Below are 11,734 nucleotides of genomic sequence, written 5' to 3'. Positions count from 1 at the left end.
TAAGAAATTTTCATTGAGAACGCCAAGGTCAAGCAAAAGCCAACTTAAATAAGTCTTACGTCCTGCTCTAAAGGTCTTGGTATTTGTCTCGGGCCTAAGCTCTGCAGGCAAGGAATTCCAGAGCTGTGGAGCAGCAATGGAGAAGGTTCTCTCCCTTGTCTCGGGAAGCCGGGCCTATTTATGAGATGGCACCTCGAGCAACCCTCTGTTTTGAGATCTTAAATTACGTGTAGGAATATAAACCTTCCACAAAGCATTAACCCGTGGGAAGGAATTAAGTAAGTGACGAACCATCACAGAAACGTTTTATATTTTACTCTCCACTGGAAAGGAAGCCAGTGCAAATCAATAAGAACAGGTGAAATATGCTCACGCATGCGTGAGCCTGAGATCAGCCTAGCAGCTGCATTTTGTGGGCATATGCATTAGGTTAAGAGATCACAGTTGCGTGCTATTGCATGTTACTTGGGTTTGTTCGTTTTAGCTACAGGTAAATAAGGTTATTCCCTTTTGATCCTGATACCAATTCATGAGACTTTCTTCTTATGTAGCTTCTAGAGATGTCTCTCTCATCTGGAGGGCTATAAAGCAAATGCATGTTAAAAAAAAATATATATATATATATATTTATATACATTTATTGTTTTATTAATAGGCAGTAATGAACTGAATCTTCCCAGTTTATCTTGGATTAAACAAGAGGATGAGAGAGATTGCAAGGATGAGCAGGACTGTGAGGAAGAAGGACACAATAAACCTAGCTGTGGTAAGTATTGTAAGAAACAATTCAACATGTTCTGTATGGCAGGAGGGAAAACCAAGCAGGCCTACAGCTAGGAGAGGGACAAACTCTTTGGGAAGGGGGATATAGCTTGGTGCTTATAGCACTGAGTTATAAATAGGACTTCTTTTTTTTTTTTTATTTAAGTTTTTAAATAACAGCAACTGTGGTACAGCACAAGAGCATCTTATTAGAGACAACAAGGAAAAAATACAATACCGACCACCTATACCAGAAAGCAAAATCTGAACATAGGTCAGAGACATTGCATGCCAAATACCCCAAACCAGTTTTATTACATTTTTCCCCCGAGATCCCCTCCCCCCTTCCCTCCCTCTCTAGACCATAGTATGCTTCAGGTCATGTTGGAGCCGTAATTAGTGGATAAAGAAGTCAGCGAGAAATAAAATTAGAGGGCTTACATCTTGCAAGTGTCATACAATAAAAATACAGAGGTAAGTAACATTATAGAGACTGAAAGGTACTTAGTAAAAAAAAAAAAAAAAAATCGTAATGTGGTACCATGCAGAAGAAAGGAAGAATATCAAACCCTGCGAACCCCTACAGGGCTTTAAGCGTAGCTGACCCTTCTAACCGCGCTGTTCAAGAAGGCACCGTGCCCCCATCCAATCCATCTAGAAGAAACCTAAATCAGCTATGTATCCTGTGGATTCCGCGAGACCCATTCCTCATAAGGTCTCCAGCGAAGCTGAAACCGGGATAGCTGCTTCTGCTTGATCGCTGTCAGTTGTTCCAAATAGTGAATCTGTGTACGTTTTTGCATTACTTGCGGTCGAGTTGGTTCTTCCGATTGTTTCCAGCTACGCGCTATCACCGACCTGGCTGCTAGCAATATTTGAGTGATTAAATAAAATTGTTCCAAATGTTCATCGGTTGTGCGTATGTTCAATAAAAACAATGCAGGATTAAGCTGCAAGGCAATACGGGTTAGTGCACAAATAAAGTTTACAATGTCTTTCCAAAACTCAACAATTTTAGGACACGTCCACCACATATGTAAGTATGTGCCAACATTACCACATTTCCGCCAGCAGCCACTATCCCATTTATCAGAAAATGTATGCAGCCTAGATGGGGTGATATGCTGCCACCTATATAGCATTTTATATCCCTGTTCCACCAAGGCAGCTGAGATAGAGCACTGTTTAATCTGCAAAAATCCCTCTCTCCAGTAAGAATGCTCCCGTAAATCTGGTATGTCCTGTTCCCAGCTTTTAAGATGTGCAGGCATCTCCGACAGTTCCCCATTAAGCAACATATACACTTTGGAGATGGCCTTACCAAAGCTTTCGGCCTTCTCACAAAATCCCTCCAATAAGGTTCTCCCCAGTAGCATATCTTTTTAGACCATGGGTTGCCCCAAATAATGTTTGAGTTGAATATAAAAATAAAAATCTTTAGAGGCTAAACCATACTGCGTACTGAGATCAGTAAAATCTCTAATCGCACCATCCTGGTATACATGCCCTAAATTGACACATTCCCCCGCTGTCCACCTCTTAGCCACCCCCAACGAATGCCCTGGTATAAACCCATTCTGAAAGAAAATAGGCGTACTAAAGAAAAACTGCCGAGACCCCACCAGCTTATGCCTCCAGCCATCCCATACCACTAAGGTATGTGTTATAGTAGGCACCACCCATCTGAGCTTCGGTCGATCAGCTTTCCTTAACAATAATAAGGAACCGGGTCCCCTTCCCTGAATCAAGTCTTTTTCTAATCGCACCCATCTCCTCCCTTGTCCGGAAGTATGCCAATGAATGGCCGACCTCAATTGTGCTGCAACATAATACCTCATTAAGCAGGGTACTCCAAGGCCCCCCCCCCCCCCCCCCCCCATAATATAGCACTTTTCTGCTAACCCTTGGTGGTCTATGTCTCCAAATGAACCGCAGAAGTTTCCTCTGCCACACAGTAAGAGACTCCGCTGGAATGGCGATAGGCAGTGTTTGAAATAAGTAATTAAATCTGGACAGAACGTTCATTTTCACCGTCGCAATACGTCCCAGCCACGAGAGTCCCAACCTCTCCCATGTCTGTAAATCCCGTACAATTTGAGGCCAAAGTCCCTCATAATTGAGCTGATAAAGTTTGTCTAACCATAAATAGGACTTCTGATTATTAGGGATGTACATTCGTTGCTCCATTCATTTCATTTGTTTTGAATTTGTTTCATTTGTATTGTGGAGTGGAGGAGTAACCTAGTGGTTAGAGCAGTAGGCTACAACCCATGGAAACCAGCGTTCAAATCCTGCTGTCACTCCTTGTGACCTCGGGCAAGTCACTTTACCCTCCGGTTGCATCAGGTACAAAATGAGATTGTAAGCCCTCTGGGGATAGGGAAATACCTATAGTGCATGAATGTAACATGCTTTGATGTTCACTTTGCTGAAAAGCAGAATATAAAAATCTAAATCTCACACGTATATAGTAACCGTATAAATCGATTAGTATGTTTTTCCATAGATAAGCAGCTGAATTAGCTATGCTGTCTGGGTAAGTCCTCCTTGCCACTAGGTGGCGGAGCTCTCCAAGATCACCCAAAGTCTTTTGGTGAGGTGTTCCTTCTTGTATGTTCCCTTGCCTCTTCGAGGCTCCTCAGTCCGTTTTTCTCAGCGCGACTGACTGCATGCGGAGCTCTTCTCTCCTGTGAAGAAAAATATTTGTGAGAAAAAATATTGACAGAAAAGTGACAAAACTCGACAAAATACCGCAAGGATCGCTTCTAACTTATTATGCCTCGTCCAGGCTTCAAGTTTTGCGATTGTGGGAAAATTATGTCGGAGCATACGTAGACTGTAAACACTAAAAGTGCACATAAACTTCGCTTGATCAAGACTTTTCATATAAGAGTTTTTTTATTTCAATGCGGTGATTCCCGACAGTTAATTGTGATATTTAACAACAGTCCCCGACACGGACCCGTGTTTCGCCAGTCCGGCTGCTTCGGGGGGGATTTTTTTTAACAACAATCTGTAAACGAGAGAAATCCCCCCGAAGCAGCCGGACTGGCGAAACACGGGTCCGTGTCGGGGACTGTTGTTAAATATCACAATTAACTGTCGGGAATCACCGCATTGAAATAAAAAAAACTCTTATATGAAAATTCTTGACCAAGTGGTTTATGTGCACTTTTGGTGTTTACAGTCTTTTTTGTAATTTGTACTAAAGTGTATATACTGTTCTATGGTGTTTATATTTAAATATAAACCTGACATACTGGAAGACTTCACCTGTTATTGGGCTAAGATTGTAGACATGGGGGTTATGCCCACTGATTTAATATCGTGCTTTGATCATATTGCTACTCTTTCTTTGGCTGCTAACCATCAGGAAATATATTTTAAGATTTTACATCATAGTTATGTTGACACGGCAAAAGCTTATAAATCTGGTTTAGTTTCATCTTTCTTATGCATCAGATATCAAATAGATAGTGGTATACTAATACATAAATTCTTCTTATGTGCTAAAATATACCCTTTCTGGGAAGAAGTTCTAGCTGTTGATCACTGTGATCATTTGCCATCTAATAAGGGTTTTTTTCATTTTATGGATGCTGTCTGTGAGGGGCCCATTTAATATTCGCTCCACGTGGGTAGGGTTATTTGTAAAGATTGCCTGCTCTATTCAGCTTTTCATTGGTTTGTTAAGCAGCCCTTCCCCTCTTCCGCCCGCCTCTTTCTGTTTGCCCCATTTTCCACAAACAAAATCTGGTTGGGTTACCACACGGGACAGCCTCGTTTTGATTCCTGCGGTCTGTTGGCGTGCAGGAGGAAGGTCGAATTTGGGGTAAGTGCACTTGTTGGAGTGACTGGTAGCTTTGGGTCTTGATTTGCTCCGATTGTTTCAAATCCTTGTGTGGTTTTGCCTTTATTTTCTTACAGATTTTCAGTCCTTTAAAGTAGGTGTGAAGTTCTTGTTTATAACAGGAGTGTTTCACCCCTTATGGTGACCAGCTGTTGCCACAGTGGCTCAGGCAGTGTTCCAAAACCATCATGAAAGTGTTGTGCTATTATATAGTTCGACCTTCCTCAGTTCCAATCACGTCATTATAGGGCTTTGCAGCCAGTAACCAACTAAGCCCAGAGCAGACTAAAGTGGCTGTACAACCACACTTGCAAAGTGGCTATCACTTGTCTCATAGAAGCAATTCAGCTAGAAACATAGCTTCATGCTATATATATTTCTAATTTTTTTTTGTATCTTTGTCAGTTAGTGTTATTGTAGAGTTTATTTAATATGAATGTATGTTTGTACACCACCTAGAATGATGGATGGCATGGCTTAAAAATGTTTTAAATAACTCCTTATCATCCTGCTACCCTAGTCCAGATGTGTGTGTTTATTCCCCTACCAGCAGATGGAGACAGCATTTCCATGATATCATCACTAGTACTTATGGTCATACAGCTCAGGTAGAAGTCAGTATTCTCTGTCTCCAGCAGATGGTAGGATTTGAGCTAAAATCTAAATTAAAAAAAAATTATGTACCTGGTTGTTAAACCAAATGTTGAATCAAACCCATTAGAAAATATAGAGGGTGCTGTTCCCACAACAATGGAACATTCACATGAAATAGCTTATGATTTTGCATCTTAAGTGCATATTAAAATACATTAATTGAATTTTCACTCTAATTCAGCAGTTGGAGGGCCACAGAACAAAGAGGGAGAGGCTCCATCCACAGCATCTCATGAAACACTGAAACTGCAGGAGAACTTTCTGTGTTCTAACCAGAGGAACACCAGCACAAGCCAGCCTAGGATAAAGAGAAGTCAGAGAAAGTGTGTGAAGAGCAGATTCCACAAATCCACAGCTTCTGAAAAGGGTTTCAGTAAGTCAAGGAATACCACGGTCAAAACCAGAGTTCAGGCAAGGGAAAAACCATACTCACGTGCTGAAAGTGAGAAAAGCCTCAGTGAAAAAGCTCATCTTGGAGTATGTAAGGACACCCACATAGAAGGAAAACCATATGATGGGGCCTGAAAAGAAAAAAAGGATCTATAGAAAAACACATCTGAAACATCAGGTGAGGGCGCATGCACGCTGATGATGTTCAGATCATCATCCCCATCCAGAACTCCATCTCTGACGCACTAGAACATTGGGAGAAATGCCTTACAGCCATCAACTCCCTGCTCACCAACCTACACCTCACCCTCAACGCGAACAAAACTGAACTTCTACTCATCTCACCTCACGCTGCCCCTGCACCTCCGCCATCTGGTACCTCCAAACTCCACCTCCTCTCAACACAACCAGCCGTGAGAGACCTTGGAGTTCTCCTTGACCACCAACTAAGCATGAAGAACTACATAAACTCCATTCTCAAAGCCTGTTTTTTCAACTCAACGTACTTAAAAAACTCAGACCCCTTCTTCACACCCAAGACTTTCATACAGTCATACAGGCCACCATATCATCCAAATTAGACTACTGTAATGCTCTTCTTCTAGGACTCCCTTACTCTTCCATCAAACCTCTACAAATGTTACAACATGCTACAGCGAGACTCATTGCAAACTCTCGTAAATACGACCACATCACCCCTATACTCAGAGACCTACACTGGCTCCCCATAGCCTCTCGTATTATCTACAAAACACTCACCATAATGCATAAAGCAATTTACACCCACAACTCCAACTGGCTAGACCTACCCTTCACAACCACCCAGTCCAATCGACCGACTAGAACGACCAATAAAGGCACCCTAGTTGTGCCCTCCCTTAAAGCAGCCCATCTCACCTCTACACGTGACCATGCTCTTTCCATAGCAGGTCCCACTCACTGGAACACACTGCCGCCTGACCTACGCCTTGAACCATGTATGAACAACTTCAAAAAGAAATTGAAAACATGGTTGTTCAAACATGCCTACCCAGAATAAAAACTCACACCTCCTCCAATAAAAAATAGACCACATTGCGTCTGTTCCATCTTCCTCACACTGAGGAACCATATGTTGTTATCCTCTCTCCTCGTTCACACCGAGGAACCATGTTAATGTTAATGTTACTGTTATTTCTTGTCTATCCTATTTAATTATTTACCCTCCTCCCAGTTTCTAATTCCCTGTTAAAATGTAACTTCCATACTTTACCAGTTTTGATGTAAACCGGCATGATGTCCACAACTAATGCCGGTATATAAAAATGTTTAAATAAATAAATAAGAGAGACCACATAAATGTCCTGAATGTGGGAAAAGATTCCAGTATAGATCTAGTTTGGAAGTTCATAAGAGAATTCACATGGGAGAGAAACCGTACAAATGTACAGAATGTGAGAAATGCTTTCGTACAACTAGCGCACTGAAAGTTCATATAAAAACCCACATGGGGAAGAGGCTTTTTAAATGCACTGAATGTGAAAAGAGCTTCCGCCTGAAGGAATATCTTAAATCTCATATCAGAACCCACACATTTACTGAATGTGGAAAGAGCTTCCACCTGAAACGATACCTTATATCTCAAACTAGAATCCACACTGGAGAGAGGCCTTTTAAGTGCACTGAATGTGAGAAAAGCTTCACAGCAAGATCAAACCTTAAAATCCATGAAAGGTCCCACACAGGAGAGAAACCACACAAGTGTACAGATTGTGACAGAAAATTCAGTAGTGGCAAGAAATGTTCATACCATAAGAAATCCCACTCATTGAAACAATTTAAATGTACTGAATGTGGTAAAGATTTTAGTAAATACTCACATTTGGTAAATCACATGAGTATTCATACCATTCAGTTTGGAGAAAAACCCTTTAGGTGTACTGAATGGTGAAAGGTGCTTTCCTACAACTTCCAGGCTCCAAATTCATCTAAGAGTCCATACAGGAGAGAGACTATATAAATGTACTGAATGTGAAAAATGCTTTGCTATACCTTCCAGGCTCCGAATTCATCTAAGAACCCATACAGGAGAGAGACCATATAAATGTACTGAATGTGAAAAGTGCTTTGCTACAACTTCCAGGCTCCAAATTCATCTAAGAGCCCATACAGGAGAGAGACCGTATAAATGTACTGAGTGTGAAAGGTGCTTTCCTACAACTTCCAGGCTCCAAGTTAATCTAAGAGCCCATACAGGAGAGAGACCGTATAAATGTACTGAATGTGAAAAGTGCTTTCCTACAACTTCCAGGCTCCAAATTCATCTAAGAACCCATACAGGAGAGAGACTATATAAATGCACTGAATGTGAGAAAAGGTTCTACCTGAAGAGATATCTTATAGTTCATACCAGAGTCCACACAGGTGAGAAGCCATATCCCTGTACTGTATGTGAGAAAAGGTTCAAAGACAAATCAACTTTTAGAGTCCATATGAGAACCCACACAGGAGAGAAACCATATACTTGTACTGAATGTGAGAAAAGCTTTTCTATGAGCTTGTGCCTTAAAGTTCACATGAGAACTCACACCGGCGAGCGCCCATACAAGTGCAGCGAGTGTCAGAAAAGCTGCAGGGACTTATCAGCTCTGCTGAAACATCAGAAAATCCTCACGGGAGAGACCTGTAAAGCAGGGCTCCCCAAAGTTTAGGAATTGTGACCCCATTTTAGCATTTGAAAATTTCATTACCCCAGAGAATGGCCAAATTAGCAGGGGTGTGGTCTTCCATCAATAACCACTCCGTTCTCACCCTCATAGAAACATAGAAAACATAGAAATGACGGCAGAAGAAGACCAAATGGCCCATCCAGTCTGCCCAGCAAGCTTCCCTCATTTCTTCTCCCATACTTATCTGTTTCTCTTAGCTCTTGGTTCTAATTCCCTTCCACCCCCGCCACTAACGCAGAGAGCGGTGGAGGAGCTGCATCCAAGTGAAACATCCAGCCCGACTAGTTAGAGGTAGTAGGAGTAGCAACCGCCGCAATAAGCAAGCTACACCCACGCCCACTTGTTTCTACCCAGATTATGTTATACAGCCCTTATTGGTTGTTTATCTTCTCCCCTGCCGTTGAAGCAGGGAGCTATGCTGGATATGCGTGAGGTATCAGTTTTTTTCTTCTCCCCTGCCGTTGAAGCAGAGAGCTACGCTGGACATGCATCGAAAGCGAAGCACCAGGCACACTCGGCCTGAGGTAGTAGTAACATTTGGTCTGGGGTAGTAACATTTGGTTTGGGGTAGTAACCGCCGTGACAAGCCAGCTACTCCCCGCCGTGACAAGCCAGCTACTCCCCGCTTTGTGAGTGCGAACCCTCCTCTCTTCTCCCCTGCCGTTTAAGCAGAGAGCTCTGCTGGATGTGTGAAGTAACAGTTTTTCTTTTCCCCTGCTGTTGAAGCAGAGAACTATGCTGGATATGCATTGAAAGTGAAGTATAAGAATGGAGTGATCAAGCTAGTTGAAGGCATCAGGAATAGAGGAAGGTGGAGGTAGTAATTTGGATATTTGGTTTGGGGTAGTAACCGCCGTAACAAGCCAGCTACTCCCGTCTTTGTGAGTGCAAATCCCCTTCTCCACATTTCCTCTTGCCGTCGAATCCCAGAGTGACGTTGGAGTCACAGTAACCATGCGTATGTCCATTGACCAAGGGTATTGTCTCCAGGCAGTAGCCATCATTCTGGCGAGTCACCCACTCTTCATTGGCGGCCTCTTGACTTTATGGATCCACGGTGTTTATCCCACGCCCCTTTGAAGTCCTTCACAGTTCTGGTCTTCACCACTTCCTCCGGAAGGGCATTCCAGGCTCCTGTTGATTTTCAGCGAAGTTGGATTATGAGGAGCCTATTGTGGTCTCTTTATAGTATTGCCCACCAGGTATATCAAATGAAGTGATGGACACATCAATGGAGGTGATTTCAGTGCAAGCATTAAAATACTCATACTTGTTAGTTATGGGAGACTTTAATCAACAGTAGATGTGATTGGGTGTAGAAAGGCAGAAGATTTTTTAAAATCTCTTATAGTAAGCAAGTTAGAGCAGATAGTTTTAGGAGCCACACATGGGGGGATGACATACATTATATTTGATAATTTGGGTCATCATTAGCAAGAGGGCGAGGAAGTCTGTAATTTGAAGGCTGGGAGAGTCTTATGTGGAGTGATCATTATTTGATTCTTGCAGATTTGAGTTTTTTTCTTAAAGTTAGGGATAAGTTGGATGAAATCCAGCAAAAGTATAGATTAAAAGGATTGATTTGGAGAAATTGATAGAGAAACTATGTTTCCTAGCGTGTAAATAGATGGATTCAGAACAAGTAGGTTATGCTCCCCTGCCAGCAGATGGAGACGGAGCAAGCTGACGTCACAGTATATAAATCCTGCAGTGATCTCCTATGGGGATTGCTTCAGATCTTGAAAGGAGAATTTGTACAAAAATTATTTAAAAAAAAAAGCCCTGCTCTCCTGCGGTGATACCAGATGGTCCCTCCCCCAGCTGAGAATTCCTGAGGTGATCTCTGTGGTCCCTCAGAGGTGCGCCTTGGTCCAGTAACTGGTTAGGCCGGCATGGACTTAGCTGATTGTACAGCTAAAAGGCAGCAGGTGCAGGAAGCTGAGTACAGCGGTGACAGCAGGTTCCTTCTCCCCCTGCAGCCGGAGACCAGCGCTGTAATCAGCCGGTAAGAGCTGCACTCGGGTATGTTAAAAAAAAAAAATTAAGTAAAGAGATCGAGACAGTGTAGAGGGGTTTGCAGGACTTCCTCTGGTCTCCGAGCTTAGTACGCCATCCCAACGTTTGTTCCCGCTCCTGTGAGGATTCGGGGACCTGGTCAGTTTGGCAGGTTGAGCCGCCCGGATAGGCTAGGTCCCGCTGTTAGGCTTCTTTCCTGTGTGCATGTGGTAGGCCGCGGTAGCATTTGTGTGTGCTTCTGTGCCTGTTCTTCTGCTCTCTACAGGAACATCAGTGTGTGAAGTGTCGGCTCTGCGTATGTGTTGTGCACACCGTTTGGGTGCAAAACTTTGTGTGCACAGTTTTTGTTTTATTGCGGTGCACCCAGGTTTTGGCACACAGCTTATGTGCTTGTTTGCGGAGCTTTTAGGACACCTAATTTATTGTGTGCATAAAATTGTGTGCCTTCTAACATGTATCAGCGCTGCTTGGAGGCTAAAGGAGAATTGTCTTCCTTTGATTTTGCTAAAGCAGGTTCTTCCCAGCCTGATGATGGTCTGGCTAAGGGGTTTTCTAGAGCTTCACCGGACCTTGGTACTCCCTTGATCGGTTCCTCCGCAGGAGATGGCAGCTCAGCGGGGCCTGCTCCAGTACCTTCTGGTTTTGGCCTGGATTCTTCTGCCTTTTCTTGGGTGGAGTTTTTTTTTTTTTTCAAGGATTGCAATCCTTTCTTCAGTCACGGTCCTTAGCTTCAACTCCCCTTGTCATGTCGGACCCTCAGTCGGTGGCCCCTTCCATCTTTGTTTAAGCACCGAAGCACACCTCGGTTAGTGAGTATTCTCGAGAGGAACCCGGATGGCACTGATGATGAGGTGGATCCTGACTCCGTGGAAGATGGGGAAATTTCTCCAGGACTGGAACCATATTGGACTATGTTACAGTTTTTTCACAGGGATGAACTGCCGACCCTGATTTTCCAGGCCTTGAAGATGCTGGGTGTGCCTGGGACAGATTCCTCATCCGAGCTGAAGAAGAATCCCATTTTGATTTCCTTGTGTAAAACTTCTTGTTTTTTCCGTTATGGAAGCCATTCAAGAATCAGTTATCTTGAATGGGATGCTCTGGAGGCCAATTTCAAAGGGGGTCGGACATTTTTATTTATTTATTTATTATTAAGGTCTATACCCCCCTGGATCCAGTGGTGAGAGAGCATTTGCGTTTCCCAAAAGTGGATGCGCTTCTCTGTTCCATCTTTAAGTGGACGACTGTCCCCGTAGAGAGAGAAGTGGCCCTGAAGGATGTACATGATAGAAGAATTGAGGCCATCCTTAAGCAGACATTTGAAGCAGTGGCGATGACTTCACAGATATCTTCC

The 11,734-nt window shown here is 43.1% G+C and overlaps 1 protein-coding gene across 1 annotated transcript; it reads left to right on the top strand.

Moving 5' to 3' along the window:
- The first annotated feature begins 7,142 nt into the window (after nucleotides 1-7,142).
- On the top strand, nucleotides 7,143-7,586 carry LOC115073452 (gastrula zinc finger protein XlCGF8.2DB-like). The gene has a single exon (XM_029571886.1). The coding sequence runs from the start codon at nucleotides 7,143-7,145 to the stop codon at nucleotides 7,584-7,586; it is 444 nt and encodes a 147-aa protein (XP_029427746.1).
- The last annotated feature ends 4,148 nt before the right edge of the window (nucleotides 7,587-11,734 follow it).

Source organism: Rhinatrema bivittatum, chromosome 1 (assembly GCF_901001135.1).
Source record: "Rhinatrema bivittatum chromosome 1, aRhiBiv1.1, whole genome shotgun sequence".
Lineage (NCBI taxonomy): Eukaryota > Metazoa > Chordata > Amphibia > Gymnophiona > Rhinatrematidae > Rhinatrema > Rhinatrema bivittatum.
Note: the sequence above shows the minus strand (reverse complement) of the source record. Positions and strands in the feature narration are given on the sequence as shown.

Bases quoted from the DNA above. Each gene is read 5' to 3' on its own strand.
- LOC115073452 (XM_029571886.1), top strand. From the start codon at position 7,143: ATGGGGAAGAGGCTTTTTAAATGCACTGAATGTGAAAAGAGCTTCCGC.